Source organism: Hylaeus anthracinus, unplaced genomic scaffold, assembly GCF_026225885.1.
Source record: "Hylaeus anthracinus isolate JK02 unplaced genomic scaffold, UHH_iyHylAnth1.0_haploid 12000, whole genome shotgun sequence".
NCBI lineage: Eukaryota > Metazoa > Arthropoda > Insecta > Hymenoptera > Colletidae > Hylaeus > Hylaeus anthracinus.
In genome coordinates, this window is record NW_026534347.1 from 6,228,733 (window position 1) to 6,245,722 (window position 16,990).

The 16,990-nt window shown below is 43.2% G+C and overlaps 1 protein-coding gene across 1 annotated transcript in view; it reads right to left on the minus strand.

Moving 5' to 3' along the window:
• The window catches only part of LOC128890130 (peroxidasin-like), a 232,890-nt gene that overhangs the window by 11,322 nt on the left and 204,578 nt on the right, over positions 1–16,990 (minus strand). Inside the window, exon 8 of the mRNA XM_054148367.1 lies at positions 7,224–7,363. Coding sequence (XP_054004342.1) covers positions 7,224–7,363 — 140 coding nt within the window. The remainder of the gene's footprint in view (positions 1–7,223; positions 7,364–16,990) is intronic.

Genomic DNA, 16,990 nt, shown 5'->3' on the forward strand with positions numbered 1-16,990 from the left:
GCCGGCTACGATAATTTCGCGGAAAGTTTTCAGCAATTGAGACAATAGAAAGAGATAAGGAGTGGGAGGTGGAGCGACGGTGAAAGAAAGGGAGGAAGAGTCGAGGAATCCTCCGCCAGATAGTGTCGAGTAATGTGCTTCTTTTCCAGCGGGAGTCGCGTTTAATTAATAACCACGATGCACCCTCGGGGTAATGCATACTAATTATTAAAAAAAAGGGCGTAGAGGGGGAGGAGGTGAAGCGTATTCTCTAATTGTTCCTGGTTGGTCCTGAAGAGAGTCATTGGGTACTGTCGATCATTTTTACTGTCTGATAAATGATATCCAAACGGTACCTTGTAATTTATTTCGAGGTGGTGTTTGAAGTGAAAAACACTGTCACTAATTCGTTGTCCAGTGACTATACTATTATAAATAAAATTTTCCTTGGTCTCTGCAATACACGTGAACACCACGAAATAGAAAAAGTCCGTCATTCATTTTCATGTAAACAATTCCCGAGGAAGACTCCACTTCATCGTAATTTCGCCGTAACGCCTCGGTTCCCTTAAGCCCCCGCAATTCAGCCATTAATGCCTCGGCACAATCTATATAAACGGTCCCGAAATTCTACGTCTGCGGTGATTTCGCGTGCATGCCGGCCTCCCCACGAAACGAGGATCTTCCCGAAATGCGGGACGAGCGTTGAGGCGAGCAGCGTCGAAATTCCGTGCCACGATTTCCAGCGTCAAAATGCTCCGACGATTACGTTTCGCACGGTCACCGCGGGATCGATCGTAATTCGCATCCTCGGGGGGGCAGCATTTTCAGGAAGAACGCGGATACACTCGTAGGCGACACACACGTAGAAGGACATTCGGTTCGGGAGCGTGCTCGCGCTCCCGCAGAATTTCAGAGCCGTGGATCCAAGCGCGGAGCTGATTTCGAATGCGTCCCGCGACCGTCCGACCACTTGTCAAGCAAATTCGCATTACTTCCAGCATTATGGTCGCCCTTGTAGTTACCTGCACACAACACCGCCAGGTAATAACTCTTCGCCTGGCGCGTCTCGCATACCCATTGCTGGCGAGATCCTTGCGTCGAACGCTTTCGGAAGTCCTCGCGTCGTGGATAAATGGGAAAGGGGATCGTTGCAACGTCGTTGAAGGGAGGCGAGTTCAAGAGGGTGCACTGGGAGACATATTCGTGTTCTTAGGGAGGTCTAACCCTTCGCCACTGTGGCCGACCTTCCACGGTTTGTTCTGGCAGCTGGAAGTCCCAAGCTGGATGCTTGCATCTAAGGATCGACGTCAGTGATTTCTAGGATGGGAATAATTAAAGGAGGGCGATTAATTTCTTTAATGGGTGTACTTAGGTGGGAACTTGGATAGTATTTCTATGAAAAGGAAGTGAAAGAGGATCATAAATAATTGGGAAGGGTATGATTTTTCAGGGGGTTGCACTATTGGAAATCCAATTAACTATCGTTATCAATGTAACGAATTAGTGAATTTCCAAATACAGGTAAAAATTCTCAAGGAATTTTCCCCATTCATCGATACGCCATTAGACTAGTTTACCAATATTGCAATCCGCACAAGCGAATGAATCCTGCTTGGAATTTTCGTCGAACGCTTACCTCCTGCAAAGTTAAAACTCAATTTCGTTCCACGTTGACTTCATTACTTGGGAGACTTTGTACACAATAATATCAATCAATTCCCACTCATGAACAATCCGTACCGGTAACAAGTTTGACCGGTAACTAATTCATCTCTATCCAGATTGAAATGACACAAAGCTTGAACTAAAAGTACGATATTGTCCACGGTTATCCCCGCGGTTGTGTTCCGTTTCGCAAATAAGCGCACAACGAATGCTTCGCGGACGAATTGCGCGTGCCAATTTTTCTCGATACGTTTCGAACGGAACTTGCGGAACGGAAAAGAATTTGCGATTTTATGTACTTCTCAGACATTTTCTTTCCTTTTTACGTATTCTACATTTTGGATACTAGTAGTGATATGTTTCTTAAAACATTAGTAAACATAGTACTTTGGACAAAATTCAAGAATTTCATTCGAATTTATTTTCTTTGGCACTTGACATTCAGAATTAATTTTTTTAGTTCTTCAGTGAAAATCACTGTCATCCATGTATGGGAGACGTGGCGATCAACATGTCAATATAATCATAGTCACCCTTTTCTCCCTTCGACCTTCTCCACTTTGCAGTCACCGCTATAAGTACACATTTTTGTTGTTCATAAATCTCCCCTACTTTCCATTCCTTCCTGCTTTTACACCCTGTATACCCAATTCCCCGCGGGACAGCAGAGGAACCGATGGAAAATTTTTCACCGCTGTTTCGAATCACGATTATTTTTTTTTCACAGAGAAACCGTGCCGCGCAAATTGTTTCGTTCCTCGCAGACTTTATTGTTCCCAACTCTCGGCTTTCTCTTTCGGAAAGTCGAAAGCCTCGGTCGCGGATATGATCGAACTACGGCCGTCGGGTCTCGACTCGTGATAATCCCTGGTAAATAATGCACGACGCCTCCGCTGCGGGACTTCCCGATACTTCCGTCGGTCCGAGCCGCGAAAAGCCGCCGTGAAAACTAGTTGAAGCCCCTCGCTGAAACTTCAAAAGCCTCTTCCATCCGCGGATCCCAAAGCCTGCGTTTAGCAGTACGTATCGACGTGCCCGTGCCGCCCCATCGATTCGACTTACACGTGATTTTCGTCGGGATACAAAACTTCCCGGGGCTTACGTTCTCGCAGCGGCGCGGGGACAAAGAAACGCGCAGGAATCTGGAGCGTCGTTCCCTCGGGATCGCGGAAAGTCAGTTCACTGCGACGCGGTGCCTTTTCAAACTTTGAAAAATGCGTCGTAGATACTCTAAATGCGATTCGATCATTGTACGCTGTGCATGGAAGGGTTGATGGGTAAATTTAACCCTCTATGGGCCAGTGTAACTTTTACACCACGTGCTAATATATCGAGTTTGTACAAATGGTGTTATTTTAAAATAATTTTAGCTTTCTTTAAATACTTCCTGTTCTTCTGCTGACCACTAGCACCTCTTTAATACTTCCCTCCAAGTAAATCCACAAAGAATGTCTAAACTCGCTCGCTACCCTCTCCGTATCACAAAACTCGACAGGCTACGTCGAGCATATCCGATCAAGGCACGTCGATTTGGTGAAGTCAACGGAACAAGATAAACGCGCTGTTCCCTCGGCGTATCGATATTAGCTGTCGTAATCGGAGACAAACGGTTACACTCGGTGGAAAAGTGGATTCGAGGAGAGACCGGGTTACTCGCGCGCGATTGACGTTTCTCGCAGGTAGAAAGCTAGGCTAGTTGCGCGTACCATAAGCGAGGTATACGAAATCCAAGAAATCGCGAGGAAACGGGACAGGAGGCAGAGAAAGGAAACGAGAACAGAGGAAAGAAACGGAGAAAGCAGTTGGAAATATCACGGGAAAAAGAGCAGAGTCGAAAGGGGAGGGCTCGATGAGGGAAATGGGTCGACCTGAATATCTCGGGCGAACTTTTCCATGAATACGCCATGCACGAGCACCCGTTAGAATGGGAGGTGGGTGGTGGAAGCGGCATACGAAACACTGCGGTTACCCCAAGGATCGGAAACCGGAAGGGAAATGAGAAAGGACGGCTGACGAGGGCGAGGCGAACGAACGGTGGGGAGAATAAATTTGAAACTTAGTCGTACAAAGCTCCCGTCTCGTAGTCGCGAATCGGGAACAAGGAATTCTGGGAACGTACGGAGGGGGAGAAGAGCGTTACTTTTTGAGAGGACGATGTTACGAAAATGGTGGGCCGTTCCACCTGTTACGTTGCGCCAGGGGGATTCGTGTAAACACGACGATGAATTAGGGCGGGAGCGAAGATCATGAGTAACGATGAGGAGCGTGATTAATCGAAGCACCGTTGGCCCGTTCTGTTAATGTTCTGACACGGGTCACGAATTGATTTCTGATTGGTGAGAATCACGATAATTCATAGGAATTTCGATGCAAAATCTCCAATGAAAATGATTCTTTATTAGTCCTTGCGTACGTTTTAAATGTTGATAGTATTCTGCGTTTAGAACTACACGTGAATTTTGGTATATTTGATCGATGTCCAAGTGTATCCTTCGATGTTTGATGCCTAGAACATCGGTTGAATACGCGTCATTCTTTCTAAACATTCCCCATTAAAAAGTGTTCCCAAGACAACTTTTAAACAAGTGTACCTGAAAACGGCACGATAGAGAGTGCTTCGATCCAAACTCGTTCAGCCGTATTAACGAGTGGCTCTTCAGTCTACCGTGCTTGATAACCAGCCGGTAGACTATTTCCTTCGAGTAGCTGCCGATCGAGTCTGGTTACGCAAACGTCTCGAAGAGAATGAAAATCAAGACGAAGCGGAGGGCCGCGAATAGCAATCGAGCCAGCCGTCATCGGCAGGATCTTCATGACTCATCCGTGCTCGGAAGCTTGGTTTTCATGAACGACACCGAGAGAGGGCAAGGTGAAGGAAGAAAGAAACAGGACGGAGGGACGGGATAATAGACAGCGTGCCGTTGAAAAGCCATGGAAAATCAATTATCGACCGTGCAAAAGTCTGGAAAATTATATCGATAGCGAAGGATGGCTATAACATTTCGTTCTCCTTAGAGCCTCCCAAACACTGTTATCAGTGAGTAACAGAGCCCCTTGCATTCGCTATAACTTCAAGCGCTGGCTGAAGACTCGATAGACGACCTTCTCGATAAGCTCCTAGAGCTATACGATAGGTATAGTCCACGGGAAACCTTAAACGGCTTCGTACGGATGCTAGGGCGATTCGCTGACATGGTCCGTGCTTTGTAGCTCCGGAGAATGCGGCAATGGATGCTTAATGCAAATTCGCGCGTAAAGCAATTTACACTAATGTTAACTTCGTCCTTGTACACGGTTCCCAATCATGTCGAGGATGCCAAAGTGCAACCGCGAAATGGTTAATTCGATTCAATTGTAGATATCAATTTTGTTTAGGCGATGCTTCAAATCGCTCCATTCTGCGGACTTATTGTGCCTTTCGAGCGACTCGACGATCGAACGGAAATATGGGATTAATGGGAAACCTTAATGTTGGCCTATTGTTATGATATGTATCTACAACAAGAAGAGGATTGAAAAAAAGTTAAAAGACTTTGTTTGCAATACAAACACAGAATGAAGAAGTAAAGAGTGCTGGAAGAACTCGTTAGTTTATCCAAACACGATTTATGAATCTCTACTCAGAAATTCCTTCGTTCTGGAGCTGTACTAAAAAAATTGTACGTCCTGAAGTAATTGAAAATCGCGCACTTTGACGTCTAATATACACACCAAGGAATGACAACGCGACCACGAGAAAATACGCTCAATCGAGCGACGGTAAATTGCGCTGCCACTTAGAAAATTATAGAATTTTCGACGAGTGATGCTTCTGTTGGTCGAGCAAACACTTATCTTCTTCACGCCGTCCACCGTGGTCTGAAGTTTAATATGAGTAAGCGGAAAAAGGATAACGGAGAAGAAAGGATAGGTGGCCCGTGTAGAAGATTGGACACACAATTCAAGAGAAACGCTGAGCGAGGAAAAAACGTAATATAAGAAATAATAAATGATGTGTCTGCTGTTGCGTTAAAAAAAAAGAAAACGTGCATTTTTTGACGTGCATTCCTTTTCGCAGGGACACCGATTTGTCTTTTTAAATACGTTACGATTATATTAATCGTTACAAAACAACACGCCCGGTCCTAACGACGTTAATTGCTCGCAAATGCACCTGGAGAAAATTGCTCTCATTACTCGACGTACAACAAGTGTTCAGTCGAGTAGCAGAATTTCAATTGGACGCGTGCGTTTGTCGCGAATTGTCTTTTGTATTTTCGAAATGTCTATCGCGAGGATTTAATTACGTGAAATGCCAGGTGTACAATGAACTACAGCGGAAAATGTAAGCGGCATTGATCGAAATCAAGCATCATTTGCATACCGCGTTCAAGTCAGTATTTCAAATTAAGTCCTCGAGTCCTTTGTGAGCCTGCAAACGTGCAAATTGAGATGCAATAAACAGCTACCCCAAAACCATGAATTGCGAAGTACCAATTAGTGTACTTGGTGTATTTTCTTCCAAACGTGGAACATTTTATGCGAGGGGAAAATTAGCCCACTGAGGTTTCGTTTGTACCAATTACTACTATGAAAGTAAATAATGCATGACTTAATTGTGTATCATTTATATATATATTTTTGTCTTCTCTTGTTTTATGTCGCATCGAAGTCATTACTCCAGAAACGAGAAGAATGGAAACGTTCACTGTACTAATGTTGTCGCAAACGATTCTAGTTCCCGTCCGAACGAGGCGCCCGAGGCTTCCAGTCAAGGGAGATGAAATTCCCAGTGTTTAACAGTTTGCGTTCGACAATAAAATTCCCTCCCATCACTCGAGCTGTTCCACGTTGTTAAACTTTTGTGGGCGATCGCGACCGACTTCCCTCTCCCTCGTGTTTCCTAGTTCCTCGTTTCTCGTAGTTCCGTTTCAGACAAAAGTTTACTCCCGAACTTAAAAAAGCATCGCCCGTGTGTTATTAAAACGTCACCTCGCGTAAGAATTTACACAGGCAAGTCGGGCGAGTAATTTCTGCGTCACAGGTTCCTCTCTTTTTTTTATGTTTCGCTAGGAGCCGATGAGATAGGACGTTGAACGTTCGGAACATGTGCGCTCGCGGGCTGTGCATAATTTTCAGTTACCTCGCGTAACTCACTTTGACGTATATTCGATGTCCCACACCGTGAAAAATACACACCGGAACCATTTGGGCGTAGGTAATACAAAATGGCGGAACCATTTCAAACATCGGATAGGCGGTCTCCGTTTAATCTTGATCGCCTAACGGCCATGAATAAAGATGAACCGCGCGATGTAAAAACGCCAATGACACGGTTGTGTGATCTCGAATGTGATGTCTCGTCCTCGTGAATGCTCGGTGAAATTATTATAGCGGATGTGGAATTTATTTTTATTGCGGACTTTGACCTGAAACTGACACTGGTCTCCAGCAGTGATCGTCGTTGCGGTTACATATTAGCGTGTAAAAATATTATACAAGGATGTTTCAAAAACTTAGAGATGGACCGATTCGAGTTTTTAGAGTACTCTTGACCTACCTAGCTATAACTATACCGAATAATGCTCGAAACGTACCATTTAACACGTGGACGGAGACGGTGGTGGCCGCGGCGACATCCGCCAGAGCGCAGCTATAGTTCCCGCTGTCCTTTTTGTTCGCGTTTGCTATATAGAGCCTGGATGTAGCGCCGCTGGTGCCCATGTCCGTCTTCACGCTGAAACAGAAAGCAGATGGTTCGTGTAGAACGGAACCCTACGGTCGGCGTTCGCGTCCGTTTTGTCCCTCGAGCGGAAAACGGGCGTTCCGGCGCGGTGACTTCTTCTTGCTGGACGCCGCTTTGGAAAATGCAGAGGACGACGCTGAAGGAGTTTGCTCCGCTGGCGAGAGGCGCAGATGGCGGCGTGGGAGAGGATAAGAAAACGGAGGAAGAAAGAAAAGGTTGGAGGGAGACGAGAGGGAAGGGAGGAGGTGTGAAAAATAGCTGGCGAGATGACTGTTATTCAGCTCGGTGGGTTGCTGACCTACTCTTCCGCGAGATCAAACGTTAAACGTGATTATTGTACACAAGTCGATGGTGTTACCAAAGAGGATGGAACAAACAAAATGTTGCAACAAACCCACGATAGTTGATCGAATACGAATGCAGAAGAAGTCAACTCCAAATCCACAGATTGATTAGATTTCTGTCGTTTTTTTTTTTTTTGCAGAATTATACAATTTTAGACATCTAGTATCTACCTATGATTGAACTCAATAATCAAATCGTTTCGAGCTTTCAGATTAGCAAACACCGTGGAACTTATTCAAACACATAATCCTTTAACCGTCCTTGAAGTCTCCTCAATGGTTACTCGATTCCTCCTGAGTCAAGCGATCAGTTCTTCTGTTTATGTTTCGCGCCTGGGTCTGTCAGTCAGGATTAGGGCGAGGGAAGGAGCTTCATCGTGCAACCCCGAGCCACTTAACTTCTGTCCCTTTCATAGGTGCGCCAGTCGAACAAAACGGTCGCGGGGGCAGGAGATGAATTTCCGGGAGATGGAAGAGCAAGTAGCGCGGCGAGAAGAGTAACGATAACGGGGTGGCAACAAGTGCTCTTAACGCCCTAACGGTTTCCCTTGCGGCGCCTCGAGGGAACGTTTCCGATGCGTTATTCTCAAAGGACCTCGCTGCTACTCTTTACGCGACTGGTTGAAAGCGAGGAAGTAGTTGCGGCCGAGGAAGGAGGTCGCAGGATGTCAACGTCGCGGCGTTCCGGCGATGAATTCTTCAGGGGTGCCATCGAAACATAAAGTAGATCTGGTTCTGAAGAAATTAATCGCGGCGGTGCTTCAATTTCTATTCAAAATGGTGACCTTGGGAAGATCTTTAATGCAAGTAGCATATTCCTCACAGACTAATATCTCACATATTTTTCAATATTACGATTTTTCCAATTTAATCTGCCTATGATATATTTAAGGGTTGTAGCTATCAAATTTATCATTCGATAAATTTTTTCGATCTCTCGCCGCCGAAGGTGGCGCAAGCTCTTAAACCGATCCGACGCGATGGAATGCGCGGCTGCAGCCTCATTTCCCGACCTCCTCACCTCCCCGCCTCCAAGACTGCCGTCGCTACCCGCCTTCTTTTGCGGCATCTTTACCCTGCTCGTTTCTCCGACCTCCTTAGCTGGCTCCTTTAAAACCCACCTTCATATCCAGAAGAGGCCCGGTGCAGTTCCTGCTTAATGACTCGCCTCCCTGCTCTTCAACCCCCCTTCGCAGGGCTCCACTTACGCGAGTCTGGTAACATAACTGTTTGCAGCTCGCGATGCGTGCAGTTGCAGCAAATTTTGTCGTGCACGGTTATTTCAGGGGTTTCTCGACGAGGTTAGTTTTATTTTAATTTCTGCGGTAAATGTGAAAGCCCGAGGATTGTAAGGAGTGGTTTTAGGAATTGTGGGTTTGTACATACTGTTTCAAATTGCGTGCGAGGAACCTGGAAAACATTTAGGCTTTTTTAAGATTGAAAATCTTTTTATTTTCGAACGGCCGAAATTCATGTCACGTTATATGGTGAAAAATGCTGCGAGGCGATGAAATGGGTGGGTAGTAACAGAATAAATATGTCCCGTTACACAGCTTAGCGCCTCACAAAGCAATGAATTAGTTTTCTAAGAAAAAGAATGTCCTGTCGCGGAAAATCATTAAGTATGGTACAGCAGTTGGCGGTTCGCGATCAGTTAGTTTAGTTAGTTAGATTTTAACGCATACTGTAAATTTTTGAACGCATTTTATGACACTCTTCCTAACCCCTCCGAAAAAATTAAGAAAAATAAAACGTAAATTGGTTTAATTTATTCCAGTTACGTTTACTAACGTAATTCATATTATAACGTAATTTAATTCGTATTTCATATTATGTAAGTGAGTGTTTCTATGCTTCTGCCTATTGATTTAGTTTGAATATATTATATAAGTGTAGTGACCACAATTAAGGATCTTCCATTGTTAAAAAAAGGTCGAGAATAAGTAATTGCTCCTTCCAACTTCCACCTTTTTCTCTTCCCTTTTTAAACTTTGCTCTTTCCACCGACTCTCAAAGAAACTCTACCTTTGAATCTCGATCGACTACTGTACAAAGTCTCCAACGGTATACCACCCTCTTCGTGGGTAATGCACCCTCGAGACTCTCTCGCCACCGGTACACTAATTCTGCCCGCCTCTTTTCGTCCAAAACTTCAAATGAATTCCAACAGTCTCCACTAGTTTCGATCGCAACCAATCCCAAATCTACACACTAGGATCGTTTTTGCGTCGCATTGAACGCTTTTCTACACTCGTTAACCTAATCCACCAGGTGTGAGTTTCTTCACCTCTGAAATACTCACACATAACAGTATATAGTACAGCATTCCTAGAAATTTGTCAGCTTTTAAAACCAGTCGAATCTATCCTTAACAATGCAAAAATAATTGGTAGAATCAATTATAGATTTCCTCACACCTTTATATTTCGTCATGTGCTTATACAGTCAATAATACAATAGATTTACAAATTTTTAAACTAGTAAAATACTTGGAGGAGTGAAGAGTAAATGGAAAAATCTTGGATTTATCCCTTTGTTAGATTTTGTCTTTGTCGTTTCTACGTCTGAAACGTCTCCTGTTTTGTTTCAAACGAAGAAACAGTGCGACAAGTGACGGTTCGAATTCAAGCGAGCTCCGTATACAGCTTGCGTGTGTCGTTCCCGCTATCGGGGACGTGGAAAATGTCATTTGTTTCTGATTCGATTAATTTCGTTTCGCGATACGGTTCACTCTTCCCGTTGTGAATCGCGATATTCCCTTTTTTCCATCGTGAATCGAGTTTCGCATATTCATCGGTAAAGTTTAATTAAATATTTGTTTAAATGAATCGTTGAAAATAAACCAACGCGAAGTTTACACTGTGTTTGATTTGGAATTTCGGTTAACATGATTTATTTTCGTTCTGTCAGCTGCTCGTTTTTCATTAAACGAAAAGCGCACTGCCGCGCTTGACAATTTAATATACTACCACATTATCGCTAAATCCATTAACATCCAGGGGATTTCGCGATAAACAATTAGGTTGACCAGATCACCGTCCGCGTGATCTCGACATGTAGTTAACGGAAAGTTCCAGGGGTTAAACGTCATTTTGGATGATTGTCGCGACAATTGGAATATTTTTTGAGAAAATACTTTTTTCAAATGAATGCAAAAATATTTCACGCGGTATTGAATTCAATAATGAATTTATATACTTCATTTTTCGTTATCTGCTTTATGTTACATTTACTACGAGGTCATTAGTGACGAATATTAATTGTTTAGGTAGAGACTGATTTTGTATTATATTTTGGAATATACATTGATGTCTTTGAGGAAGTGTATCGTGCAGTCCTGCTCTGAAATATATTATTTTCATAGTTAGATATTACAATTAAGTGGCCCATTCGCTAGTTACTATTTAATACAACCTGACGAATACTAAACAGAGCTGTACAGTAACAAAGGATAAATACTGAAATAGTTCATTCTCTATTTACTATGCGAACAATATTTTGTCCCAGCCTTGATCGCAATCCGATGACTATTAAATAGAACGGACGACCCGCGAAGTAGCGAAGCACGAGAGACCGATGGGTCGATAAATTCGCCGAAATGGTTATAAAGAACACTCGAACAACGTAAGGAAATCATACTTCAGACTTGGACCAGCCAAGCTGTTCTCGATTCACTCGAAGAATTGCACGTTTCTTCTCTGGGAACAGGGAGAGAAGTGGCGTATAAGGAAAGTGTAAATCAAGTTGCGCCCCTCGCGAGGGCGTCTGTTCCCGACAGATCGAACCGCTCTCCCAGACCTCCCTTACCTACGCAAAAGACGTCGGAATGGAAGGTCGCGGGGGCGTATTACGCGCCCTTAAAACAGCCCACGGTACTCGCCTTACCCAACGTGAAACAATTTCATTCGATTTACGAGACGCGCCTCCTGGTAATGACGTAACCGAATTTACGAGTATATCCCGTATGCTGACGGAAACGTTCCTCGAGAATTTCTTTTCGCGCGTTCCGCGTCTTCGACGATATCGAATTACACCGGAGAAACGCAACCCTTCCACGTGCGATGGAATCAATTTCATCCACGGATGAGAGGTGGAGACGTTCGGTGAGAGAACGCATTGAAAATATTCAATGTAATTGGATGATAAGTATTTCTCTTCTTTTATATTTGCAATATCTACGCCTCCCATATTCAACAATAAGGAGTCAAACGAGAACACGGAGTGTAGGGTACGGGATTGGTCGTGTAGGTTATTTTCGTTTGGACTCGTAGATATTGCATGTATTTTAATATATTTATTATTTATTAATTATTATTTATTAATGTAAGTATCAATGTATTTGTTCGTGGTTATCTTGCAGATTCAGAGCAGGTTCTTTGAAATTATAATTTTGACGACTTAATTCCCAAGATACTAATTCTTGTAGCAGACCAACTCTGACATTGTCGAATAGAGACACATCGCTTTCCCTAAACGAACAAAAATTCGAGCAGGTTCTCGCGTAACACGGAACGCAAACTCGAGTCTGCGGAAAGACGAGATGGCCGTCGTCGTTTGTAATTCAGGTCGAGCGTAGTCATTTCCCTTTGCTCATGCGTCACGGGAGGAACACGTGTGACGATAATTGCTTGCCGGACTTCGTGTTACAAAGCTCGTGACATCGATCCGCGGGATCCGACTCGCTCTAGAATTCTCCCGATTGGCACCCTGGGAGAGATATCCGGCGCCATTTACCATTCCGCGACTGTCCTTTCGCGAGCACAACACGTGTCTGCGTCCCCGCGTACCCATTCACCCTCGCCGGTGCTTTTTAATGCTGCGAGCGTGCGAGGAAAATTGTAAACTCGCCGCGAACGAGCGTCTACCAAAACGGAAAGAGGAAAAAAGCCGAGGCAGCGCGTTTCAAGGCAGGTTTGCCGCGGAGATGCCGGGATTCCATGCAAATGAGAATCGAGAAAAAGTTTGCTAAATGCCAACGTTCCGATAGAAAATGGATTTGAGGGACTCTCGCCGCGTGGAGTTTTTAAATGGGGCATCGATGTCGAGAGGGGAAATATTCTTCGGTAATGTAGGGCAAAGAATTATTGTACACATTTAAATAACATACGGGAGGAAGAAATGGACAAGGTAAACATATGATTGTGATTAAAACCCAGAGTCTTGTTTGAACTTATCATCATTGACAAAACCTCGTTGATTCATTCACAGATGTATTAAGTGTTTGTAATAGTCGAAATTAAGGATTACATATATCTAGGTGTAACTGTCCATCGGAAGTATAGGTTCTGCATAATGTATTAACAATATAGCAGCCACGGGTCGGCTGTCTCATTAATGGCTTTTCATTAATTAGACCGAGTAATCGTCGAACGCTCCACTGATTATCATTTCATCAATTAATATACGGTTACCCTTTTCGAAGAGGATAAATTTGGTCGGTGTGTTTACGTTTCGCACGTATCAACTCCGAAAGTTATGTAAAACGATTCGATGCCAATTATTTGTTATTGCGATCGTGCTTGTTTTATGTATAATTTGCCTAACTGCGGATATTGCTGTTAAATAAGGTAATACAGGTGTTACGTGATATAAATAAAGCAATATTGGGCATACGGAGTGAAGGAAGAAATGTAATTCAATGAAATGTCTAGCATGGTGGAGGTTTTCAGTTCGATACGTAACATGAAATTCTAGCTATTCATAGATAAATAATGGAATATAAGAAACTTGTTTGTAAACTGGCAGTCAACGTGTTAAATACTCAATTACTTCCCCTTATACCCAGATGTAATTTTTACCGATTTACCAAAGCATCAAAGAATTGTAGTACACATTTAAATAAAATTTCCTCAATAGATCTGTCAATGTCCCAGCAAACTATCGCTATACCTAGGAATGTTTATTGCACGGAAGTCACCTAGATGAAACTATTATAGTCGAACTATACCGCGTGGCACATTCGGATGCTACCGAGCGGAAACAAAAATGGAGGTCAGCGAAACAAAACGCAGCTTGCACCTTTAAATCTCCTCGTGCGCCGGCAGCGAAATTCATTGCGGATCCGTAAACGGCGCGGAAAAAAATTCCTGGTTCGAACGCGAAGGAGGTGGAGCCGCGGAAGGGCGAAGTCGCGACGGAAGGGGTTAGGGGGGGGGGGGGCGGAGTGGAACGCGGAGCGTCGGAGAGAATTGCGGGTAAATTTTGGGGAAACGCGGTGGAATTAAATTCCGCGCGTTGTGAAAAAAAAAAGAAAAGTGGAAAGCGTGTTGGTCGGTTTCGGGCATCGTTAGACAGCTGGAATGCATCGTACGGTATGCGATAAACTGACGATTCGGTTTACGAGGGTTTTCTCCGTTCCGGGAAACCGCAACTGTATCGATCGAGGCGCGGCCATTAGCCCCGCGATACATTTATCTATTGGTATGAAGACCCTCTTGAAAACCAGTGGTCAACTAAGTACTACGAGGCAGGAAATTGGTTGCAGCTTGGTCGGTAATTCGAGTGGCCGATGGTTTGTGGGAGCTGCTGCTGGTTTGATAGATTCGGGACTAAGTTGGATTTGTTCCTCGATTTAGCAAATAAAAATTTGTAATTACGTACAAATGTTGAGTAGAACTACGCTATTAGAATTGTTTTTTTTTGGTTTATCCATACTAATTTTAGTCCAAGTTAACCCTAAAATTTAAATGGTACGAGAAAGAGAAATATTTCAGGTCTGAAAGGGTTAACAGCGTTTCAGTTGACTCTTGCACGCTTTCACTTGTTTTTATTTAAAATTATAGGGAATGATGGGGAAAGGAAACGCGGAAAACAGAGGGGTTTCGCGTGGAGACGTCAAGATTGAGGACGAAATCGAAACGAAAGAGATTGACACAGGAATGTTATTAAAAATGCACTTGCCTAGGGGATCTACCTCACCCCACAGTCTCGAGCTTTATATTGTTTCAGGATTGGGACTCCTCGTTCGCTAAATTCACAAATTGCTTTGCTGACTGAAGGGTAAGTGGACGGAAGGTCGAAGGAAGAGTTGCGAAGGGGAAAAGGAATATTTCGCAAACGTCTGACGAGACAGTGATTATTTCTAGTGGATGAAATGAGAGTCACTCCAACGGAATATTAGTTTACCATTCACTATAGGATGTATTATTATTTACAGTTATCCTTTATGTTTCCATGCAAACTTTGCCAGCACACCTTACGACCAAGCTGAAAGGAAACGATCTACGCTTTGATCAAAATTTATTAACTAATGAACAGCCCCAGGTGGGAAAAGTTCCCTTCAAAATTTTCCGATTAAAATAGTTCCTCGATAGTTAAGATAAACTATTATTACCTCTGAACTTTGAAGCGCTGCTTTACTGAAAGATTCTGGAACATGTTTAAGGTTATTTAATTATTTCCCCATCCCACGCACGAAACTACTATTTTCAATCATTGCTCCAAGAACTATTTTTAAGAATTATTACTGGAAAAGTGCGATACCAAATAATTAAAGTAACACGTCATTTGAAATATCGCTACGATGGATCAACAGAATTCAATGCGACGAAAGCCAGCGAGGAAACAAAGCCTCGGTCAACAAGTTAACAACAGTCGTAAAATCAGTTCTGCGAGTCCACTCGAGATCAGGTAGCGGCAATCGAGATAGGTCCACGTCTTTCCAAACGCAAGGAACGTTCTTTAGCTTTGACCAAACAAGACTCTATCTGTTCGTTCTTAAACAACGCGGCTGAAACATTCACTCAGTCAATAACGCGCGTTTCTTGGGAATTAACAGGAGGATCACGTTGTCTTTTAATTAAACGTACATTCGTGCGATTCCTTTACTGAAAGAACGCAGTCTCTAAAGAATGTACGAGGGCGGGTTAAACAGACTTCATTGTACGAGCCAGCGTAGGCCCTTGCTTTTTCTTCGACCCGTGATTCGAGGTAATAACTTCTCGTCCCTCCGATACTTTTCCGCTTAAGCAAACATTCCCTGATGGCAAACGAGGCGAGGGTGGTTGGCGAACCGATGAAAGCTGGGTAAACCTCGGACTCGAGAGGAGATTTCCGAGTTCGAGGCGTTTCATTCGAATTTTCAAGCCTGTTTGCGCGACGAAGTCTTGTCGGCTGCGATAACTTCGGCTCTCACGTATCGCGATAGGAAAAGGAAAGAAAAGTGTTCGTGTGGGGACAATTTTATCGGTTCTACCGGCAACCTAACGAGTTTGGCTTGAATGAAACTACCCCCTGTGAACGATTGTCGATTGCACCGGAGGTAATAAACGTCGGTGATCGATGCTGAAGAATTTCGGAAGCAGGGAGATTTCGTGACTGGTATTTTCAGTAATTTTCAGATCCTTGGTGTTGCACAGGAGTTACTGGTAATATCAAGAAGCTGATTGTCTCAATCAGAGTCAATAAAACTGCGTATTTTTTAAAATTATTCCTTCTTATTTTAAGACACAAAATTAAAAAATTAAAAATTACGAAATTAATTATAATTCCTTTTTTTACAATAATTAAATTCAGAAAATGTACAAAAACGTAAATTCAGGACCAGCATAGTTTTCAAACTGGTTACTATATAACTATTCATGATTGAGAACTGTGCCAGCCTTCTTTTTCTAAAACCGTGCCACGAGCCTAAAGAATTTTCGCATTTTCTTTGAAACTGTGCCGCGAGCTTAAGAAGATTTAACAACCACCGCTTTCGAGGTATACGTTGTACGTATAAAAAGCGATTCAAAATAACGCCAGGAAATTTGTAGGTGGTTTCGTAACACGATGAAAGGAGTTGTGGGAATCGTTTGTAGTAATTTATAGAGTATGAATATGTGGGTAGCTGAATAACTATTTAAGAAAATCATTTTCAGCGTGAGTGTCATCACAGTTAGAATAAATTCCGAATCTTCAACTAACTCGCGGAACACGCAACGATTCGCGCAGCGTTTGAAGTATTTCTAATTGTAATTCACTGCACTTGAGGAATATGTGCAACCAACGTAATGGAACAAAGCAAAAAACGGGATCTACGAGCACGACCCGAAAACCTTAAAAATGCAAATAGCTAGGGGGATTTATTTTGCATATCACCTCGCGTCGTCCAAACAGAATAAAAAGAACTTTATTTACAGAATTTTTCTGGTATCTTTTTAAAGTCATAGAGAATTTGCAATTAGTATTAAACTACGTATACTTTTCTCATATGATACGTATATTACAAACTGAGCTTTAAATTTATTCTGCACTAGTGCACTTGACAAAAAAGAATTGATCTCATTTCTCCTAC